Source organism: Vombatus ursinus, unplaced genomic scaffold, assembly GCF_900497805.2.
Source record: "Vombatus ursinus unplaced genomic scaffold, bare-nosed wombat genome assembly UNPS02000749.1, whole genome shotgun sequence".
Lineage (NCBI taxonomy): Eukaryota > Metazoa > Chordata > Mammalia > Diprotodontia > Vombatidae > Vombatus > Vombatus ursinus.
Window position 1 is genome coordinate 10974184 of NW_020940527.1, and position 24030 is coordinate 10998213.

General features: G+C 45.3%; 1 protein-coding gene across 7 annotated transcripts in view; it reads left to right on the plus strand.

Moving 5' to 3' along the window:
* ZMIZ1 (zinc finger MIZ-type containing 1) overlaps positions 1–24030 on the plus strand; it is a 439562-nt gene that overhangs the window by 393118 nt on the left and 22414 nt on the right. For 6 of the 7 annotated variants that reach the window (XM_027858970.1, XM_027858962.1, XM_027858989.1 and 3 more), the window contains 9 exons: positions 4114–4228; positions 5565–5782; positions 9751–9949; positions 10987–11277; positions 15784–15966; positions 17611–17688; positions 18052–18226; positions 20208–20349; positions 23113–23323. In XM_027858970.1, the coding sequence (XP_027714771.1) occupies positions 4114–4228; positions 5565–5782; positions 9751–9949; positions 10987–11277; positions 15784–15966; positions 17611–17688; positions 18052–18226; positions 20208–20349; positions 23113–23323 (1612 nt within the window). The remainder of the gene's footprint in view (positions 1–4113; positions 4229–5564; positions 5783–9750; positions 9950–10986; positions 11278–15783; positions 15967–17610; positions 17689–18051; positions 18227–20207; positions 20350–23112; positions 23324–24030) is intronic. The other variant, XM_027858979.1, reaches the window with a different exon arrangement.

Below are 24030 nucleotides of genomic sequence, written 5' to 3' on the forward strand. Positions count from 1 at the left end.
ACCCTCCGATTGAGATGGCAGGGGACGAACCTTGTTTCTTGGGTTTCCCAAGGGGTAAGGCACTTGGTTAAGGTCACTTTATTGTTATCTATTGTGCTCTCTCCTGCCTTCCCCAATGCCTGTCTTCTTTCAGACAATTCAGATATTACCCATTCCTCAAGGTCCACCTCTCCCATGAAGCCTTCTTTAAACCAGTCATCTGTCTCTCTTCTAAGCTCTCAGCATTTGCATTCAGTGAATACCATCTACTTCCAGATAATAGCTGTTAGTATCTTCCCAAGGACAAAAGGCCGGGGGTCATATTTTGGAGTTCTCCGTTAGATAGGGCCCACAAGGGCTAGCTAGGTTCTGTATTCATACTCCCACTGAAGTGTGCCCTGGTCATACATCTGGAGCATTGTGCACAGTTCATGGAAGGACACTGATCAACTGAACTGCCCAGAGGCGGACAGCCAGCATGGTGAAGGGCCCAAAGGTTTATACCATACAAAAGTAGGTTGAAGGAACTGGGAATGATTAGCCTGGAGAAGAAGAGATGTTAGGGGAGATGCGATAACTTAGCAAGTGCGTGAAGGGCTGTCAAAACCAAAAAAGGATTGGACTTGATGGGCCTGCCCTCAGAGAGCAGAACTCAGAACAGTGGATTTGAAGTTGTAGAGGGCCACATTTACAGTGGGTGTTGGGGAAAACTTCCTAGCAATTAGTGGAACTAATTAGCATATAGTGAAACACTCTGTCTCCATTGATGGTGGGTTCTCCTGTACTTGATATTTTCAGGCAGAGTTGGGCTCTGGCTTATCGAGGATGCCGCAGAAGGGGTTCCTCTCCGGGTTGGACTTAGGCACAGGTGCCAACACTGATGTTTACACTAGATAGACTCTTTGATTTTGTGATACCTTTCATATGAACCAATCCATCAATGAGACACTATTTTTCAGCAGAAGGAGAGGATTCCTTCTAAAACTTTCTTGGTCATTCATCTGACCCCCATTAGAATTTCCTGCAAAGGGTGAGCTAACCCTTCTTCTCCTATACCAGGTCTTAGCAGGGGCCTTCATACTATACTTGAATGACTGACCCAAATGAGTTAAACCAAGGAAGGTGATCTGTTTGGTGTTTATACTTAGCTCACCTCACTCCTGTCCGAAAGCTTTTAATCAGATAGTAGACATTCAGGTGGTCTGGTGCAAGTTTTCTTCTCTTTTGGGGGTCTGCTCTAGTGACATCAGTTCCCATGTTTCTGGTGGGGAAGCATTTATAAAGTCATCTTTATTGGAAGATTTAGGGACTCTGGTTTCTATCTACCTAGCCCCCCTCTCTCTCTGGAGTCTTGGCAGATGTAGTTCTACATCCTCCTCTTCATCCATTGCAAGCTATTATTCCCTTCCATATCAAGGACAAAGGCCAAGAATACAGAGCTCTCCAAAACACTGTCCCTGCCCTCAAAGCTAACCTAGATATATAGACCAAAAGAATGATTAGCTAAACCAGGCAGCATATGCTGAGTGCCAAATGAAAGGTGCAGATAAGATATGCTGTAGAGGCCCTCAAAGAGGCCCTGGGAATTGAGCTAGGCCTTGCAGGAGTGGTAATATTTCACTAATCAGTAAGCCTGCTATGTTTGAGGCGCTGTGCTGGGCTCTGCAGATGCAAAGATAGAACATTGCCTCAAGAAGCTTACATTCTATTTTGGGGCAACAACATTTAGTCAAATTGATACAAAGTAATTAGGAGGTAATTTCCCTGGAAGGCACTAGCACCTGGAAGATCAGGAAAGGAGGAATGAATGAATGGAAACACATTCATCAAACATTTACCATGTACCAAGGATAGTGCTATGTGCTGAGAATGCAAATACAAAAGCAAATGTAGTCTCCTGCCTTCCCAGAGCTTACGTTATAGTAAGGGTGACTACTATAGTAGTATATAAAAAGGAGTGATATATAATCTATACTGTAAGTAGTATATAAAAGGGAGTGATGACCAGGGAGGAGCACTTTGTTTTGAAAAGTGATCCTCACAAGGTCCTTTCAAGGTCATGGGGGCCATTGGAGGAGTATATTGACAGGCCATCCAGGAACAATGGCAGAGTTGATGGGATGAAGGTTCGTAGCCCCAGAACTGGGGAGAGGGGAGGGTAGGATATACCCATGGTGGGAAGGGGTGGTCAGCTAGGAGATGTCCATAGCAGAGAGAGTGAAGTTAAGTATGGTGGCTGAGACTTTCCTGAAATAGTGGTCTGGGGGGCAGCTAGGTGGCGTAGTGGATAGAGCACCAGCCCTGGATTCAGGAGGACCTGAGTTCAAATCCGACCTCAGACACATAACACTTAGTAGCTGTGTGACCCTGGGCAAGTCACTTAACCCCACTGCCTAGCCAAAAAAAAAAAAGAAAAGAAAAGAAAAAGAAAGAAATAGTGATCTAGGCAGTGACCAATGGTGGTGGGGCAGGAGTCCTCAGGTAGGAAGTAGAACTTGAACTAAGCTTTGAGGGAAGCTTGGATTTCTAAAAAGGGAAAGAATAGTCTAGACTTGAGAGAATGCCTGTGTAATGTTGTATGTGAGGGACAGCAAAAAGGCCCCTCTGCTTGGATCATAGAATGTGTGAAGGGGAATAATGTATAATGAGGCTAGAAAGGAGGGGAGAGAATCAAATTAAGCAAAGGTCAGAGTGCTCACGGGCTTGTGTAGGGAATAATTTTGAAGGTAGAGATGACGGGCAGATTGTGGAAGACCTTACCTGGCTGAGGAGGTTGGATTTGATTCTGAAGGCATCTGGGAGCAGATGAAGGTTCTTGGCTAGGAAAGAAGAATGGGATTGTACAGAAGAGCATTTAAGGAAAATGAATGCTAGTATAAATAGGAGGGGTAAACTATTAAGGGCAGGGAAACCAATAGCTTCTGTATTCTGGGTGTAAAATGATGAGGGCATGATCTGGGAGGTGAGGAGCAAAGGAGGCGATGTCAGAGGAAATGGAATTGAGGTTAAAATCGTCCCCTTTGACTAGAGGGAGAAAGCTCTCACTGCCCGCAAGTGCCTGGGAAACAGAATCAATGCACAATGAGAGCTGGACATCACACAGGTGTTTACTATATGTGAAAAGGGGTATATGTTGAAGAATTGTAGGAGTAGGGAGGAGCAGATCTGATGAGGCACTTTGGCTGGCACCGGAAAGAAGTGGGAGGCAAGTAGTGGAAATGAAGGTAGCAATCCCATTATGGAGATTCTTGAATGTCAGGCCCCAGGATTTTAACTTCATCCTGTAGGCAGGGGGGAAGCCCTTGAAAGTTCATGAGCACAGCATCAATCAAGATGAAAACTGTTTTTAAAAGATTAGTCCCAAGTTCTTTGCTAGTCCTTTACCCTCCGAACCTCAGTTTCCTTCATTGTAAAATATGGGAGGGGAGATGTCAGGCTTATTTTTTTTCAATAAATTTTTATGGATGTCTTTTGTTTCTATATCACCTACATTCCCTGCTGTTGACTAGATGTTTTCTGAGGACGCTTTGTCTCCAGTTCTCTATGATTCTGTATTTCTCCCGCTGTCCTTGACACAGCCACTTGGATGCCAAACCCCTGGCTTTACATAGCAGGGACCAGCTGCTGCTCTTTCGCATCAGTTTAGGCTTCTAATCAAGAGCCAGGTAACAGTTTAAGTGACCCTTAGAGAAAAATCCTAGGGGCTCTGGCTGGCTCACGGGCCCTCCTCTCCCAGTGGCTTCTGTGGAACACCTGGAGCCCAGATGCTTCAGGGGAGAGAGTCAAAGAGGGAGAATCCAAGACACCAGGTTTCAATATGCTTGCTGTGTTTTAGCCAGTGTTCTCATGTGTAGCTTAACCCACCACTACACCCCTCTTTCCCCTTATAGTCTTGGAATTACATCCAGGGGTGAACGATTGAATTCTTCTGTCTTGAAGCAAGGAGTAAGGTCATATTCCCACCAGCAGCTCATCTCCTGTGCCACATCATGGCAGGGCCCATGTTGCATTCCAGGCTTGAGGTCTGTGGAGATGGACTCCCCAGGTGCAGGCTCTGTACTTGGGAGTGAGCCGCTGCTACCTAAGATACCCTGAAGAACTGTCGCCCCCCCGTATCTCTGTTTCCTCCTACAGTGATGGGTCGTTCCCCTATGACTCTGTTCCTTGGCAGCAGAACACCAACCAGCCACCAGGATCCCTTTCCGTGGTCACTACTGTTTGGGGAGTGACTAACACGTCCCAGAGCCAGGTAAGAGTTTGACTCTTGTCCCTTCCTTGATTCTTCCTTCACCCTTCACACTTATGAAAATTCTCTAGTTAAATATCCCTACATTCCAAGGGGCTTGGAATGCCATCCCCAAGCCACCAGGATGTGATCTAGCTAGGAAATACTTTGGTTTAAGTACATTCGGGTATTCTTTAACTCAACCAGGAATCAGCACTGGAGAAAATCTTTTCCCATCATCAGACCCTGCCCCTGTTTGCCCTCCTCTTAGGAAGGAATCTAGTTCCAGAGGGAAGGATGATCTTCAGTTGCACTGTGGATTAAATCTAGAACACTTGACATTGATTTGATATGACAAGGATGGTGGTCTAGTAGGTGCTAGTCCCTTACCCCAAACGAAACTCACTGGCTCCACGAGAATCATGGCATCCCATTTGTCACGGGCCAAATGAAGCACTGGCTGGACTAAGGGACCGTGCTTTGGAAGACCTTCTTTGACTAATCTGCCCGTGATGGATTGACTACTGCAAAATCAAGTGACTTAAGCCTCTGTGAATGAGCATATCCTATCCTCTTCTACATACTAATCCTTCCACCATCCCTTCTCTCCCTCTCTTCTCTTGTTCAATCACCCAGTCTTTATTGAGCACCTACTGTTTGCTCGTTCTTATGCTAGGCACTGTGGATAAAATACAGAAGTATGAATTCTAGTCCCTTCCCTCGAGGACCTTGTTTAAGAAGACAGAATTAGCGTGGCAACATTGGACATGCCACTGAGCCTTAGGCCACAGTCCACTGGGCCCAGGACTCTGTCCTCTACAGCAGCTTTGACAGAGGGCTCTGTTGTCCTCCTTGACATCACCTGCTAGTTTAGAGAAGGCTCACTTTCCTCTCAGTAGCCATTCGTGGCTCTGTCATTCAGAAATGTGTCTGAACTCTCAGCAAATGTATTTCTGTCTCCTTGAGACTAATGAGTTCATTAAGTTTATGGTCTGCTGTGGGGGGGAAAACCTTCATTTGATTTGTTCTCTATGTACTTTACTTGAGTTTCAAAGAAGACCTCTTCTTCCCCATCTTTTGGGATCTGTTGACTACCGTATCCACACTTCTACAGGTTTCAAACATATCTTCTCTCAGCCTTCAGTTATTTAGACTAACAAGTCCTCATCTTCAGTCTGTCCTAACAGGAAACACCCTCTCAATAAAATAGGGCACAGCATAAGGTACAATCTAATACTTCTTCCCTCCTTTTCCTCCTCCCCTGGGGCATTCTTCCTTCTTCCTTCCCTCTTACATGTCCTCATCATTTCTCCTTCTTCCCCCTTTTGGTTACCAGTATGACCATTATTTTTCTTCACAGGTCCTAGGAAACCCCATGGCCAATGCCAACAATCCTATGAATCCCGGCGGAAACCCCATGGCATCTGGAATGACGACCAGCAATCCTGGCATCAACTCCCCCCAGTTTGCTGGACAGCAGCAGCAGTTCTCAGCCAAGGCGGGCTCCACTCAGCCCTACATCCAGCAGGGGATGTACGGGCGGCCCAACTACGCGGGCAGTGGAGGGTTCGGGGGCAGGTGAGAAGAACAGGGGACCCTGAAGGTCGATGGCATAATCTAGACCAGACATTTATACTTGGGTTTGGCGGCCTTACAGAAGAGGCATGCCAAGCAATCATACGTCCATTTTCCTGTAGAATTTGTCATAATAGTAATAACTCCCTTCCTTTCCTCAAAAATCATTATTGACCATGAACCTTAGCATCAGCCCAGAGCCAGGAAAGTCAAAATGCCGTGCGAGTGTTTGTATAGAGAAGAGAATGAGACCTGGATGAAGGCATAGATGGCATCCTTGTCAAAATTTCTGATGGGAATAGTTGACCTGCTGGGTAACAGAGTCCAGATCTGGAAAGACTTTGACAGATTAGAGTAATGAGCTGTATCTAATATAAGGAAATTTAATAAAGGATAGGTATAAAGTTCTGTACTTGGGTTTAAAAAAACAACTTCATAAATACAACATGGGGGAGGTGTGGACAAGGTAGTTGTTTTTGCAAAAATGATCAGTTGTTCAGTCATTTTTCAGTCAACTCTTTATGACCCCATTTGGGATTTTTCTTGGCAAACATATTGAAATGGTTTGCCATTTCCTTCTCCAGGTTATGTTACAGATGATGAAACTGAGGTTAAACAAGGTTAAGTGACTTGCCCAGGGTCACACAGCTAATAAGTGTCTGAGGCTGGATTTGAACTCAGGTTTTCCTGACTCCAAGCCCAGTGCTCTATCCACTGTAATTGGACTGTAACTAAATATGTCAGCTATCTGACATGAAGTAAAAAAACAAAGCTAACGAAATAATTAAATCACATTAATAGAAGCATAGTGTCCAGAGCAGAGTGTCCAGAAGTTCCAGGTCCTCTGTGCTCTGCCCTGGTCAGCCTCTGTCTGGAATATCATGTCTGTTTATGGGCACCACATTTAAGGAACGACATCCAGCAGAGGGCAATCAAGTTGGCGAAAAGACTGGAGATCATGCCAGATGAGAATTGGTGAAAGAATTAGGAGAAAAGAAAACCTGGGGATGTAGAGGTCATGAGAATGGTCTTGGAGAATTCAGAGGGATGGCATGGAAGATTAGTAGCTTTGTTTTTCTTGGTCCCAGAAGGCACAACCAGAAGCAATAGGATGGATATTGGAGAGGAGAAGATTTTGTCTCTCTCTGAGGGATAAGTTCTTAACAATTGGAGCTGTTTAAAAGTGGAATGGGATGCCTCCAGAGCTATTGGGTTGTCTATTATTGGAAATCTTTAAGTGAAGGCTGGATGGTGACTTATCAAGGACGTTGCCGAGGGCACTGGGTAGAGCAGGTAATCCTTTTGATCTCTCCCAACTTTAGGATTCTATGAAGTGATGAAAATTCTGATGTGACTTCTGATTTGAAGAATTAGGAACAAGGTTTTCTTGTGGGGAAAAAAAAAAACTCAGAGCTTTCAGAGAGCCTGTGGTTTCAGAGCAGAGAAAGAAAGAAAGAAGCTGAGAAGGGCACGAACATCTTAAGGGGGCATTTCCCCAGGATAGAAGAGGCAAATGTTTTGTATTTTTTTGTTTTTTTCATTCACCTACATGTGTGACTTTCCCTGTTAGAATGTAAGCTCCTTGGGGGCAGGGACTATCTTTGCTTTTGTATTTGTTATTTCTAGAGCGTAGCATAGTGTGTGGCACATAGTAGGTGCTTCATAAATGTGAGTTTTGGGGTTTTCCCCCCCCAATTCATCAGTCATTCCTTTGGTGTGGCAGACCTTCAAGCCAATACTCTACCCTTCTAGGCTGTGGTGACAGCTCTTAGAAGGGGTGGCACTAGAGTTTCTAACTCACCCTGACTGTGTATATTTTTAGACCTTTTCATTCTGTGAGTTGGATAGACTGTGGAAGTGACACCATCATCTCACATGCCCCCTTTGGTGGGTATGCCACAAGTGGACATTTGGAAGCCTGTCCCCACCTTGGATTTCTTCAGTACTCTGAACCTATAAAGCAAATCAACCTATTTCATGGCCTGGATGTGCATAGGCTTATCGTTGGAGACATTTAATTCAACTGCTTAGATTTACATGTGAAGGAATGGAGAGGGAGTGGTTAGGTGACTTTCCCAAGATCACACAAGTAATTAGCATAATTGACACCTCAGTTCTTGCCTTAGGTCAACAAGAAAGTTCTTGGTCAATAATGATTGTTTTTCAAAAATATTAGAGTTTTATTTACAGATTAGTACATGCCAAAGAATTGACTTCTTGGCCCTCCTCATGCCCACTCCCAACCCCCACACACGTACACTTACTTACCAGGTGGATCATCCTTCTTATAATCTGTACAGTTTCTGTGACTTACAGTACTCCCCTGGAGGGTACTTTAGCAAAGGGAGGAAAAGAAAGGGAAAGCCTGGGCTTTGCTGTTCTCTCTTGCTTTCTGCCCTCCAAGACTTCCAGTTTCTTTTAAGACCTAGCAGCCGGAGGGCAGGTCTCAAAGGTCCCTGTCTACCGTGTTTTTTTGAGGATGGGGAGTATTACTGGAAAACTTTCATTCTAACACTAGTTCTTTGATCCCAAATATAGCTCCCTGCCCACCCCAGCATACTGGTGTTTGATTCCTTTTATGTCAGACAATTAACAGACTTTTAAAAAAATACCTTAGGACACATGTCCTGCCCTTATAAATTTAAAATGTCTCATATAACAGCAGCTCACATGTCTATAGCCTTGTACTATTTACAATGCACTTTCCCCACAATCCTCTGAGATAAGTAGTATAAACAATTACTATCCTTATTTTATAAACCAGGAAACTAACTGAAGTTAAGTGAATTTCCTTTGGCTCCATACCTAGGAAGTGTTAAATCTGGGATTCAAACCCAGGTATTCCAATTCTGAATCCCGTGTTCTTTGCACCAGAATCCTATGAGGACATTAGTTGTGACTGTACCACAGGTTACATCTTGTGTGTTGAAACATAACTGCAATACATTAGTGGTTGGCCACATCAGTATGTCAAGGTGGCTATAGGAACTCCCATTGTGAAGACTCCCTTCACTAAAGCAAATTAAAACCATCCTACAGTTTATACTCCAGAGAAGTTAAGTGATATTTGCCCATAGTCACAAAGGCAGTGAGTGTCAGAGGTAAGATTTGTACCCAGATCTTCCTGGCTCTGGGCCCAGCTTTATCCACATCACCTCTCCAAAACTTTTTTTTTTTTTTAAAGCTAGATATAACTCAATTTATTTTTTTAGAGTGTACTCCAGGAAGCATATGTGTGAAGGAGTTTATAGGTTCATGGGCTCATAGATTTAGAGCTGGTAGGGTCTTTAAAGGCCAGCCCTCTTCTTTTACTGTTGGGGAAAATGACCCAGAGATGTTAAGGGATTTTGCCCAAGATCACACAAGTGTTAAGTATCAGACCCAGGAGTCAAATCCTAGAGGCAGCCAAATGACACAGTGGAGAGAACAGTAGACCTGGAGGCAGGAAGACCTGAGTTCAAAGCCAACCTCGGATACTTCCAAGCTGTGTGACTGTGGGCAAGTCACTTAACCTCTGTTTGCCTCAGTTTCCTTAACTGTAAAATGAGGATGATAATAAAACACCTACCTCCCAGGGTTGTTGTGGGAATCAAGGGAGACAATATCTGTAAAGCACTTAGCACAATGCCTGGCACAGAGTATGCATTTAATAGACGTTTGACCATTTTCACCCTTCACTTTTGCCTACAAGACCAGTGCTCGTTCGAGTGTACCATACTGCCTCTAGGATTTGTGAATCGGGGTAGAGCAAAGTCTGTGACTTCTGGTTTCTAACCCTCCAAGCATCATTATGTCTGCCCCAGAAGGGCTCCCTTCCCTCCCTTGTACCACAGGGAATTTAAACAAGTGTCTCCACATCTCAGTCAGCCTTGCCCCGATCTAACTCTGACCCCATCCATCGTTGGGTTGGTTTCCAAGCAAGTCCCCTTTGCCAGCTGTCTTTAATTCTTTCTTTCTTCTCTCCCTGGCAGTTACCCCGGTGGTCCCAATGCCCCTGCGGGCATGGGGATCCCTCCTCATACCCGGCCACCCGCAGACTTCACTCAGCCAGCAGCGGCTGCGGCGGCAGCTGCAGTGGCGGCGGCGGCAGCTACAGCCACGGCCACAGCCACTGCCACAGTAGCAGCTCTCCAGGAGACCCAGAACAAGGACATGAATCAGTATGGACCGGTAAGGGTTTCTGCCTTCCCTTTTGTCCTTAAGAACACAGCTTAGAGACCAGGGGGCATTCACTAGAGCAACAGATGCATATGTCTGCATGTATTTTGTGTGTGTTTGGACTGTGTTTGTGTGTATCCACATGACTGACTCTGTCTTCACCATGTTATGGCATATTTGGGGGGGGGGAACCCACCTCATCCCACCTGTTCCCTGTGAACTCTAGCCCTGTCTCGGTTATTCTGGGACTTGAGTGATGCAGGCCTTTGCCTCTGCTTTTCTTCCCTTAATGCTTTTAGGCCCTGGTTTAAGGTGTGAGAAGAGGGGAATAGGGAAGGGACAAATACAGTGCTCAAAGGGATAGAACACGTACCAGGCAGGCTCTACTCGGGGAGAGTTAGGAAGGGGAAGGGAGTTCGGAGTTGTGGCTGAAACACGCTTTGTGGATTTTCTGTGCTCTCCCACTGACTGAGGATCAAGAGCAAGCCTGGCTTTGGCCCTGAGGAAAGGGGGCCCCGAGCTGTCACTTATCTGGACAGCCCATCTTCATGCTCACCAGCATAGTCTGCTCCTGGCTCGTCTGTCCGTGCCTGGGACAGTGGCCTGCCTCCACCCTCTCCTGTACTTCATCCGCCTACCCTCCCAGTCACTCACACCCCATTTCCTTCCCTGGTCTCCACTGCTCCCCCCCTCCCCTGCACCATCCCCGCTTGCCTGCCCCAGAGAATGCTGCCTGTGCATGGAGGTGACCAGCTCTTCCCTCTCTCCACTGCTGGGGCTCTTCCCGTTCCTCTTTGGGGACTTTGGAGAGGATGGGGCTGGGATGCCCAGAGCATGATAGGCCCGTTCTCCCTTTACCCTTGGTAACTCTCCGCCTTTCTCTGACCTCAGAGGCCTGGGAAAGGGATGGCAGCAACTCAGGAAAACGCACCCCATCTCCCACCCCTCATCCCTCGGCTTCCTTCCCCTTCATCCCTCCCTCCCTCACACTTTCAATGCATGTCACATTTTATCCTTTTTTTCTTCTTCTTCTTCTTCTCCCGTTGAAGGTCTGTTCCTCTTTCCAGATGGGTCCGACTCAGGCGTACAACAGCCAGTTCATGAACCAGCCCGGGCCCCGAGGGCCTGCCTCCATGAGTGGGACCATGAATCCCACCAATATACCTGCCGGCATGACACCTACCAATATGAGTGGCCCCCCCATGGGCATGAACCAACCCCGGCCTCCTGGGATCAGCCCCTTCAGCGCACATGGACAGAGAATGCCGCAGCAGGCCTATCCAGGTCCCCGACCCCAGTCTCTTCCCATCCAGAGCATAAAGAGACCGTACCCAGGAGAAGTGAGTGATCTGGGAGCAGGAGAAGGGAGGGAACCACACTGATGATGCAGGATGGGTAGGGTGAATTGTGCTTGTCCCAGGCATGTGGCTTTCATGGCCCCAGAGATGGGCAGAAATAAGAATAAAAATCAGGAGACCTGAATTCTAGACTGGGCTCTGCGGCCCACTAGCTATGAGACCTTGGCTAAGTCACTTAGCTTTTCTAATCCTCAATTTCTTTACCTGTAAAATAGCAATGATAATACTTCACCTCCCTAATTTACGGTGCTGTTAGAAGAGTCAGATGACCTTACGGGCTTTGAAAAGTACAAACTGCCTTACAAATGTCAGGGATTGTTAATTTGGTATATCAGAAAAAAGGACAGTGGTTTCTTGGGAGATGTGACTCGGAGGCTGAGTAGAATCATTATTATCTAAAAGTGGTTATTAGACAGCAAGTTGGCCACAAATCAGGTAGCTAGGTGGTGGAGTGGATAGTGTTGGCCTTGACGTCAAGAAGATCTGAGTTCTAATCATTACCATCTCGTGTCCCAAAATGGAGAAAGTAGTGGAGGCATCAGAAGAAGGGAAAGATGTTTCAAAGTCTCCAGGCTCAGAAAGAGGAGAGCATGCTGTCAGCTTTTTTGCCTTCCTTTTTGTCCTCAGAGCTTAGCACGGGGCCTGGCATATAGCAGGTGCTTAACATTTCCCATCAGCACCTTTGCCGATTCCAGAGACTCAGTGCCACCCTAGGAGAAAGCATTTGCTCCCTCAACTTTTCTGTTGAGTGCCACAAATTCTGTGCCTATCCGCTTACATCTCCAGAGCTTTGTGGGATCTCTTTCCTCCCCCGTCCCCTTTCATCTTCTCTGTGCCCACTGTTGTTTGAGCCCAGACACGTCTCCTTGCCCAGCTCCTCAGGAACAAACCAGCTGTAAGAAAGGGCTCAGAGGACAATAGCCGAGTAATGGTGTCTGCCGTAATTAGCCTGATGTGAACTCAGGAGGTGCCACCGTATGACTTACCAGTTTTCAGCTGCCAGGCCAGGGGGGCTGGTGGTGACCGATTATTTTTAATAAATTAATCATTGTCTTCATTAAACAGCACTTCATGGCTATTAAATGCTTGATATAGACAGATCATTCTCTGCTTCCCTACGTATTCCAGACTCATGCTGCCTCACCCTGCCTCAGAACAATGACCCCTTTTTTGCAATTTGTTATCATAAAACATAGAGTTGATTGGGACCTTAGAGGTCATCCTGTCCATGCCCCCTCCTCAGCCCATGAAGTCATCTTCCCGGTAGCGTCTCTGATGCCTCTGCTTGAATGTTTCCAGTGATGGGAAGCTCACCACCTACTTTGGCAGCCTATTCCATTACTGGAAAACTCGAGTTATTTGAAAGTTCTTCCTTATATTGAGCCAAAATTAGCCTCCCCATAATTTCTACTAATTAGACCTACTTCTGGATCGATCAATGTGCAACACATCTAATCTCTAAATTACATGGTGAGGTGAATAAGCATTTATATAACACCTACTGTGTACCAGGCACTGTGCTAAGCCTTCTTGTAAATACCTCATTTGATCCTTCCAACAACCCTGGGAGGTAAGTGCTGTTATTATCCCCATTTCGTAGTTAAGGTAACTGAGGCAGATAGAAGTCAAATGACTTGGACAGTCATATGGCTAACTAAGGATCTGAGGTCTTAAACTCAGGTCTTCCTGACTCCATGCCCAACATTCTATCTACCACACCACCTACGCAGCTCAAAAAAGATTTGCAGAGTCTCGTGAGTAGCACCCCTCCCCACCTCCACAGTCTTTCCAATCTGCAGACGCCTCAGCTTTCCTTCATACGATATGGATTCCAGACCCCACACCATCCGTCAGGGCCAGCCTCAAAGTGAGGTGTGCCTGACTGCTCATAGGAAGGAAAAGTTAAAGAAACCATCCCACCCTTTGACCCAGAATTCCGTCATTGGGCAGATAGCCTACAAGTGCCATCAACAACAAAACAGACAAAGGGCTCACTGTCCAGAGGTTTTCAGAGCAGCAGCATTTGTCATGAAAAAGGACTGGAAAGAAATGGAATGCCCAGCCTTGGGGGAACAGTTCAGTGAGGAGAGGTCAGGGAACAAAATGCCAGACACAATGAAGGCTGGCAGGGTGTGATAGAAAGAAGGCCAGAAAGAGCGTTAGGAAACTAGGTAAATAGAAAACAGTGGAGGCAGAAGGAGAGGTTAATTATTATTATTATTGTTAATTATGAGATTGTTGTTCAGTTGTTTCTGACTCAGCGTGATACCACAGGCATTTGTCCATGGGGTTTTCTTGGCAAAGGTATTGGAGTGATTTGCCATTTCCTTGTCCAGGGTGTCCCTGTTTTATAGATGAGAAACTGAGGCAAATAGGGAATAAGTGATTTGCCCAGGGTCACATAGCTAATGTCTGAGGTCACATTTGAACTCAGATCTTTCTGACTCCAGTCCCAGTTCTCTATTCACTGAACCACCTAGCTGCCCCATTAATTATTAAGAGATATTATTCATTATTATAAACAATAATACATACAATATCACATAAAATATAATGAATAATTACTGATTAATAACTGTGTCCATAAAGGGGGAAAAGAGGATGTAGAGAACAAAGAATCCTGGTGGACCCTTAGAGAGAAGCAGTGACTGAAAAGTTTGGAGTATTGGAGTTGAAATTATTCAGTCATGGAATTATTTAATTGTTTGACATTTAACCAGGTTTACTATATGTTTGGTTAAACTGAGGTTCATTCAGCATTATTGATGACGTGTATAATCAGTGATATATTGCTTGTCTTCTCAGTAGGGGAAAGGATGGGAAGGAGGAAGAGAATTTGGAACTCAAAATTTAAAAAGAAAAGGGTATTAAAAATAAATAATAAATCAAGAATTAAAAAAAAACATTGTTTTTGATAAGTCAGTTAATTATTTTAAATTTAAAGAGAGACAGCATTGCATAGTAGAGAAAGAACTAGGGAAGGCCTGGATTCAAATCTCCTTTTATAATCCCTACTGTATCTAGTAACAATAATAATAATGATGATGATGATGATGATGATGATGATAGCTGGTGTTTCTAATGTAGAGCTTTTATGGTTTTACAGCTACTGTTTACTCCTGGGTGAGTCATTTAATCTCAAAATCCACCCACTAGGGGCAGATAGGTGACACAGTGGGTAGAGCACGGGTCCTAGAGTCAGGAGGACCTGAGTTCAAATCTGGCCTCAGACACTTGACTCTTCCAACCTGTGTAACCCTGGGCAAGTCACTTAACCCTGGTTGCCTCACCCCCCTCCCTCCCCCAAAAAAAAGGAAAAGTGGGGAAAAAACCCACCCACCCACACCTGCCCTGGCCTCCAAGCAACTTTTTAAAACTATAAATTGTAGAACAAGAGCTCTTCTGCCTTGATAGAAGGAAGTTCCTCACCAGGAGTTCTCCACATTAATGAAATCCCAAGTCCAATCCGAAAGAACCTCAATATTTTTCAAAGTGCTTCCCAACTAGGAAGGGCCAAGCATAGTGGGGCCCTCTTTTCCCCTGCTGTGGACACAGCCTGAGGATTGGGTTTACCTGGGCCCACAACTCCATCCCACTCACTCAGTTCCATGGAAATCAGTGAGTGTCTGTAATAACCATGTGCTCAGCCCCACATGGGCTAAGCAGCCCTAGGATCAGGCACTTGTGGGAAGGTTTGTAAATTGTACCCCCCCTGGAGATTACTGTCTACCAGAGAGACATTGTGTCTTCACTGTAACTCGTGCATGTCACTTGTAACAATGTAGGTAACTCTGTGCAAAAGAGAATAGGATTTTCTGTTCTTAAATGAGTCCTTTATAAAACTCTTGGCAACTCCTCCCCACACCCAGCTATGTGCCAAGTGACATGGTGGATAGAGGGCTAGCCTTGGAGTTCTGTGATTGGGGCCAATCACTTAACTTCTCAGAGAAGTTTCCTCATCTATAAAATGGGGATAATCATATCATTGACTTCTCAGGGCTGTTATAAGTATCCGATTGGGCAACATACATAAAAACTTTTTAAAACCATAAAAGCTCTATATTAGAAATGCTGGCTATCATTATTATTATTATTCACAGTAGGGATTATAAAAGGATAAATCCTAGCCTTTGCTTTCAAGGAGTATAAAATCTAGTGGGGTAGAAAAGACTAACATATATGAAACAATGAGAGATCTCTAGTGGTACAGACAGGAATGTGCTATATGAGTTCAGAGGAGGGAAATATTAGCTGGGAAGGCTTCAGGGGGAGCCTGGGACGTGAGGGGGTCTTCAGGAAGAAGCAGTTGGTTTTCTCATTGGAAAGGACAATCTGAGGAGGAAATTAGCATAGGTCAAAGTGTGAAGCTGGGAATGACTATCTAGTATTCAGCAGGAAGTTATTCTATCTTCTTTAGCATTGTGTAAGATACCACTAGGCTTTTGACAATCATTCTCTCCCTCTTTTCCCATTTCTTTTGGGATACAGCCCAACTATGGAAACCAGCAATATGGACCAAATAGCCAGTTCCCAACCCAACCTGGTCAGTACCCGACCCCCAACCCTCCAAGACCTATCACGTCTCCCAGCTATCCTGGGCAGCGGATGCCAAGCCAGCAGAGCACAGGGCAGTACCCACCCCCGACAGTCAACATGGGGCAGTATTACAAGGTAAGTCTGGCTCTTCACATCCTCCCAGGGACCGGGGACTTTCTGCACTGCTCAGATCAACAAGGTCTCTTATTCTTGCCTGTAGCTAGATAGGTTTGGCAGATTGGAAATGCCAACTCCTGAGCAGAATCTTGGCCCTCCCCTGACATGCCCGAGGGTTTTTGAAAGTGTGCCTAAGGAGCCCCAACTTTATTGGCTCATTCAAGTATCCTGGACAGCTTCTCTTTTCTTTCATTTGGGGCAATCCGGCTGGCTTTGATGTGTGCTTTTTGTGGCTACCATTTGCTGATTTTAGAGAAGCTGAGGCAGAGAATCATTTAACCCATCTTTTTTATTTCTTTTTTAAAATTAAATTATTTTTAGTTTTCAAAATCACTTCTATATGCTTTTGAGTTTTAAATTTTTCTCCCCCTCCCTCCCCAAGATGGCACACAATCTATGCATATACATTCCTATTAAACATACTTTCACATTAGTGATGTTGTAAGGAAGAATTAAAACCAATAGGAGGAACCAGAAGAAAGAAAACAAAACAAAACATAAGAAAAAAAATAGCAAATAGTACGCTTCGATCTGCATTCAAACTCCATAGTTCTTTCTTTGGTTGTGGATAGCATTTTTCATCATGAGATCTTTGGAGATGTCTTAGATCCTTGTATTGCTGAGAAGGGCCAAGTCTATCAACGATAGTCATCACACAATGTGGCTGTTACTGTATACAACGTTCTCCTGGTTCTGTTCACTTCACTCAGCATCAGTCCATACAAGTCTTTCCAGGTTTTTCTGAAGTCCACCTGCTCATCATTTTTTATAGCACAATAGTATTCCATTACATTATTATATACCTCAACTTGTTCAGCCATTCCCCAGTTGATGTAACCCATCTTTTCTTGCCTACCCTTTTCCTTCACCTCAAAAACAAAATGCGGTAAAAGCCATTTTTAAGAGTTCTAAAGAATTGGTGACCAGAAAAAACATGGGGAAGATCATTCAGGAAGAAAGCACCAACTGCCCCCCATTCTGGACACCCCATTTCTCTTATGTTTTCTTCTATGGCATTATCCATCCACCGAAGCCACTGTGGGCGCAGAAGGGGGAACATTATTTAGCGAAACCCATTTTGTTCCTACCTGTTGACAGGGCAGAAAAGACACCAGAATCCATGCTACTCTGGCCCAGACAGATTTTACAACTGTCTGCCCACAGCTTCAGAGAGAGATGACACAGACCCCGTCCTTGCCTTCAAGGGGCTTGCCGTAGCCTAAGGAGTGGAAAGAGCAAGGCCTTGGCTTGAAGTCACAAGAGACCTAGTTCCAATCCTGGCTCTGACGGTGACTAGCTGTGTGAGCTTGAGAAATCACTTAACCCTCTGAGCCCCAGGTGCCTCATCTTTCACATGAGGATAATAAAATTCAAAGAGCCCGCTCTTCCAGAGCTGCTCTGAGAGAGCACTTTGGGAACTTGAAGCTGCTGTGGAAAATCCACAGTGCTCTCTGTCTCATTCTTCGTCTTCCTAGAGTTGGTGCTGGACAGATGGGCGTCTGCTCGAGGGGGATCGGGGGGGATCAGGAGGGGAATGAGGGCTGAGCAGCGCATTCCATTTTACGATGTGCAGTCACAACCTCATCTCTTCTACTTTAACAGCCAGATCAGTTTAATGGACAGAGTAACACCTTCTCGGGAAGCAGCTACAGTAACTATAGCCAAGGAAATGTTAACAGGGTAAGTGCTCATTTGGATAAACATATATCTGCATATGAGCTACTGGTAGAGGGGGGTGGGGTACGTACTATGTGGGACAGAACCTCGATGGAGGGATAGGGATGGAATGAAACTTTTTAAAGTCTTTACTTCTGTGTAGAAATGTAAGAGATAATTATGGGGTGGGGGAAATGTGGTGTGGAGAAGCTGGCTTCCAACTCCAGAAACTGGCCAACAGTTCCTCTCTGGGCTGCTCAGGAGAGCATGGCCAGTGAGGGAGTTTTCCTGGAGGAACTTTAGGAAGAGAAAGAAAGACAGAGAAAGAGAAAGGTTGTGTCTCCTTGCTACTGGAATAATACACAAATGATTTCTGTTTCTCTTCAGCCTTCTAGGCCAGTACCTGTGGCAAATTACCCTCACTCACCTGTTCCAGGAAACCCAACCCCACCCATGACTCCTGGGAGCAGTATCCCTCCATATCTGTCTCCCAGCCAGGATGTCAAACCACCATTCCCTCCTGACATTAAGCCAAATATCAGCGCTTTGCCCCCACCTCCAAGTGAGTAGAACAGTGTGGGATGTGGTCTACTCTCTGCTCTCCAACACGCTGCCTCTGCCTCTCCCTGGGCTCAGAGAAACCAGCCCCAGGTTCGGAGCTGAGTGGATGTGATGTGAGGGGACGGTGGGGCATTTGGATTTTTGGAATCCTCTCTGTAGGGCACCTGGGTGGTGCAGTGCATAGAGCACTGGTCCTGGACTCTGGAAGACCTGAGTTCAAATATCAAACACTTACTAACTGTGTGACCCTAAACAAGTTACTCAACTCTGTTTGCCTCAGTTTCCTTATCTGTAAAGTGAGCTGGAGAAGGAAATGGCAAACCACTCCAGTATCTTTGCTAAAACAAAAACAAAAAAAAACAGAAACAACTGAATAACAACAATTTTCTCTAGTCAGGTAGAACAAAGATGGAGCCAGATAGGAAAGTGGGTAAAAAGAAATGAATGTGTTGAACTCTGCAGGGTTGGTAGAGATAGTGCCAGTTTTTCCAAGCTGTTGGATAGCCTTCCTCCTTTCTAAAAAACTTCCCCTCCCAGCCTCTGTTCACATAATAGCTGGAAACGCTCCAGTGACCCAAGCTTCACTGCTTGGGTCAACATGTCTCCATTTGAGCTCAGTCGTAAGCATAAGTCATCATGGGTGCAGGGGAGGATTTGGCCTTTGCCCGAGAACGAGGAGGAGTCAGATGGCCCCCTGCCATCTGCGTATGGCTGATTTAGCCAAAGAGTAGGAAATAAGGCAGAGCCCTGGGACCAGTTTATTTCAGCAAGTTTTTATTGCGTGCTTGCTTTCTCTGTGCTAGGCACAGTAGGAGGACCCGGGAAGTTGAAGACATAGTCTCTCCCCGGTCAAACTTGCAGTCTGGCTAAGGAGAAAAGACACAATCAGTCCATCCATCAGTAAACATTTGGGTGTTTACTGTGTGCCAGGCAGGCTCCGTGTTAAGCCCTGTACATACAAAGGGAAAGCAGAAACACTCCCAAGCCCTTGAGGAGACCAGATTCACTGTGAAACGGAGATAATAGGTAGCCTTTGCATGAGGCTATCTTGTTTCTTGAAGGACAATGGAGGCCTGAGTTGGGACTGGCCTTTCAAACTCTAGTAAAAGGTGAGCTCCTTACGTTAGAAGGGGTTGTTTCCCATCTATCTTTATATCCCTGGTGCCTAGTACAGTACCTGGAACATAGTAGACCCTTAATGTGTGTGGATTAACTGAATTAATATTTGTTAAATTGAGGGAGAAAAAGAACTTTAAGCAGCCAGGGGCTCTTTCTGATTTTTTTCCTGCATATGTGTATATGTGTGTAAGTGTGTACACTTGCATAGGTATGGCTGTGTGCATATGCATATGTGTGTGCATGCACAGGAGTGTGGGGGTATGAATGCATATGTGCAGATAGGTGTGTGCACAGGTGTGGGTGTATGCTTATGTTCGTGCAGGTACGTGTGCATGCACAGGAGTGGGTATATACAAATGTGTATGTGTATTTGTAGGTGTGTGCATGCACAGGAGTGGGTGTGTACAAATGCATATGTGTGTTTGCAGGTGTGTGCACATATGCAGGTGTGGGTATGTGCGCATATGCCATACTAGTACTTTTCTGTGTCAATATATCTGTGTCTTTGCGGCAGCTAGGTGGCGCAATAGATAGAGCGCCGGCCCTGAAGTCAGGAGGACCTGAGTTCAAATGCAGCCTCAGACCAAACACTTGACACATTTACTAGCTGTGTGACCCTGGGCAAGTCACTTAACCCCAGTTGCCTAAAAAAAAAAAATTTTTTTTAAATATATATGTGTCTTTGCACATGCACCTAGTGTTAAAGAAGTGAACTCACTTCACACACAGGTTTTTGTGTATGGTAAACTCAGGAATCAACCACTGTCCCTGTCTGTCAATATGCTGAGGAAATAGGCACGGTGCTGTTGAATCACAGATAGAATAATGAGAAGTTTGAGCTGCTTCTCTCTCTCCGTTCCCAGGCAACCACAACGATGAGCTTCGGCTGACCTTCCCCGTGCGGGATGGAGTGGTGTTGGAGCCCTTCCGGTTGGAGCACAACCTGGCTGTCAGCAACCACGTCTTTCACCTACGGCCCACTGTCCACCAGACGCTGATGTGGAGGTGGGTCATGCAATGGGGATTCCCAGAAGTGAGGCAGCTCTTCCCCCGGGCTCCTCTGTGACCCCAAGCCCAATCATCACTAGAATTGGAGCAGAAGTAAAACGCCAAGCATTCCCCTAATAAATGAGTGTGGAGGAGGCAAGCCATCGTGGCTCTCTTCTGGCCGCTGGACACTGTGACTTGGAAATATTTAGGGTTTTGAATATTCTGATGGGGCAAAACTTCTCTTCATCCAATATGTTTCCCAAACTTAGACATCTTGAACCTGAGCGTCTCCTACATCTTCCAGTGTAGTTCCAGTTGTCTCCTTCCCACTGTACTGGGCAATGCTTTCCATGCTTAGACCACCCCCCAGCCCCAACTCACTGTGGTTCCCCATGACCTATCCTAATGCCAAGAGTGGAACTTCCTGCTGGAGAGATGGTCATGCTAGGTTAAATAATCAGTCTGTCATCATCATTTACTGAAACCCCACTATCACTACCACCACCAGTTTTGGGAAATCCTTGTCCTGGATTCAGTGAGAAGAAAACAGAGAAAGGACCTCTCTCCTAGGGGAGCTTCGGTCTGTCAGGGTGCTATGATTCCTGCCATCAGAGACCTTTTCTTGTGAGGGGAAAGCATTGTCTATACCCTTAGGGTACTTCTAGTCTTTATGGGCAGGACCCAGTTGGTGTCTTTCCCACAGCAGCGCAACCCAGCCATCTTAAGGTCATAGATCTTGATTTGGAAAGAGACCTTCGAGGCCATGGAGGGCAACTCCTTCATTTTCAGCAGTCATGTCTGATTTCCAGTCTGATTTCCAGCCCACTTTCCACCAGAAACTGTGTGGGTTACCTCCTCCTGGAGCTCCTCGTCTGATGTAATAAATGTCTTACACGTGAAAATGACGTAAGCACATAGACTACAGTGCTTATAAACTCGTAACAACTGGGCAGGGTGGCAACTGTCAGTGCTGGGGGAGAGGTTGTAGCAGGACCCCAGCCAGGTGGAGTATGTCTGGGAAGGATCCAGGGCCAGAAGGGAGAAGGGCCAATCCACAGATAGATCATAGCCTGTAATTAACACCTACCTTGATAGGTCATTACTGATCTACTGGCATTTCATTATCTCTTGAGTACCCTCAGCTGAGAATCCCTCAGTCTAGAAGGTTATTGGCTGGTTCTTATTAATAAGTAATAACTGCTGGGGATTGTGCAAACCCATCCAGGAGATTTATGGAGCTGTACTGTAGTGAAAGGCTGGCACTTAATATCTCAGCCAAGCATCCTGACATCCCTAAGCATCTCTGAGCTCCAGGAGGATAGGTGACCCCTGAAGGCACCCACCTCTGCACCAGTGTCTGGTGGATGGTGGGCTGGGAATCAGAATGACTGCTGAAAATGTAAGGGCTGGACTAGATGGCATCTGAGGGCCCCCTCCAACTCTAAATTTGTGGGCCATGGCACTTTGGGTGGTAACTTATAAATGGTTCTCCTGTGGTTGGGGCTTGTGGCTAATGGACCAGCTCTGTCCTGAGTACTATTCCCCTCCAGTTATTATATTCTATTCTATTATATCATATCATATCATATATCATCTATATGCCTATATACATGTTATGTGCGCACGCATACACACACACACCCTTAACTTAATCTTTCTCTCTCTGTGCGTCCCTCCCTGTTAGGGAGGGAAAGATAACTATCCTAACCTGTAGCCACCTCCCCTTCCTAAGATCATTAAAACCCCAGGAATCCACTTCTGTGGGTGGCTTTGTGAAACTTCCCCCTCTAAGAAGACCCCCCCACCCCAAACCTGGCCGTCTTCATGAGAACCCAGGTATAATAATATTCCCATTTTACAGATCAGCTAGCTGAGGTTCAGAGAGGTTATAGCTTGCCTAAGTTAATCTCATGGCTGGACTTGAACCCAGGTCTTCCTGACTCTGAGTCCAGCTATCTATCTGAAATGCCATACCTGAATTTCTGTTATGGTGATTTGTACTTGTGTCCTTTCACCTAAAGGAAACCAGGACAGGTGTACTTCCTGAAAATTATATTAATAATGATAATAATAATAACATTGATTAACAACAACAGTTATATAAGGCACCAGCCCCGGCTGAATTAGAAGATGCCATTTGTCTTTCTATTATTCTCTATTACTTTTGAGACTCTGGGTTGATGGGAATTAAAAATATTAGAGAATGGATATTGCTCCTGAATATTCTTTTGCTTTTCTTTCTTCAACTCCAAAATCCACAGTGGTGTTGAGAGGAGGGAACCATGAGTTTGGGGTTGACAGATGTGGTTTGCATTAGGGCTGGGAAGGTCAGTATCAGCAAGTGATGTGGTCAATGCTAGGGAAAACACAGGCCAAGTTGGGTGGAATCAGTGATCAGGGTTCAGAGGATGTGGTCAGGATTAGAGGGGGATGTCATTTGGAATTAGAGGGGGGGTGTGCTTGGGATTGGATATGATCAGAGTTAGGGAAAGCATCAGCATTTGTAGGGGGATGTGGTCGGAGTGAGAGGGGGGTATAATTGAGTTGGGGAAACAGGATAGGGCTGGGGAAGACATGATTAGGATTGTGGGAGGACATGGAAGGAAGATGCCTTTGGGGTTGTGAGGGGCTGGGTCAGGATTGGGGAATGTGGCCAGGCTGAGAAGGCAGATCATTGCAGTTTTATTTCTCCCTCTTTCATGGCCAAGTTGAGCTTAGAAAGTCTCATGTGAGGTGGGGGAAAGGCTCTGAGCACCACTGTGTTGTCCTGCCCTGCAGGTCTGACCTGGAGCTGCAGTTTAAGTGCTATCATCACGAGGACAGGCAAATGAACACCAACTGGCCGGCCTCAGTCCAGGTCAGCGTCAATGCCACCCCTCTCACCATCGAGCGTGGAGACAATAAGACCTCTCACAAACCTCTGCACCTCAAGCATGTCTGCCAGCCAGGAAGAAACACTATCCAGATCACGGTGACGGCGTGTTGTTGTGTGAGTACAGAAAGGGCGTGCTCCCTAATGCCACCAACCCCTCTCTGCAAAGATTCTGCCAGGACAACCTAGGCTGTAGTGTCTTCTCCCAGACCCTGGAGGACCAGTGACCTTTATATTATGCTGCTGTTGTTTTAGTCTTTGTTTTTTAACTTTTTAAAAATAATTTTTATTGACCTTTTGTTTTGAGATCACCTGGAGTCCCCCTTGTATCACCAGCCCCTTTCCCAGAGAGCTATCTCTTATAACAAAACGTTAAAAAAAGAAGGAAAGAAAGAAAAAGGTGAAGGGAACCAAAACAAAAAAAAATGGATTTTTATATGCAATTTGTTGTCGTCTTTAAAGTGGGAAAGGTTAAAGCTTGATGACCTTAAGTTTCCCTGAAGCTTTCACATGTTACTGGACAACCACTTGAACCGATTGTTTTTAAGTTGTCACTTTATATTCATTCATTTGCTGGCTCATTCACTAAGTACTTTTGGCCTTATACAACCATCCTCAACAACTTTATATTTAAATATTTTTATATGTTTGTAATAATTATTAGCCTTATATTTATGCCATAAATTCTATTATATCATATTATATACATGTGTATATTTATACATATTTGTGTCCCCAATTAGCATGTAATCTCATTGAGAATAGAAATTATTTCATTCCCAGCACCTCGATCACAATTTTCATTTTTGTCCACAAGAAAAACC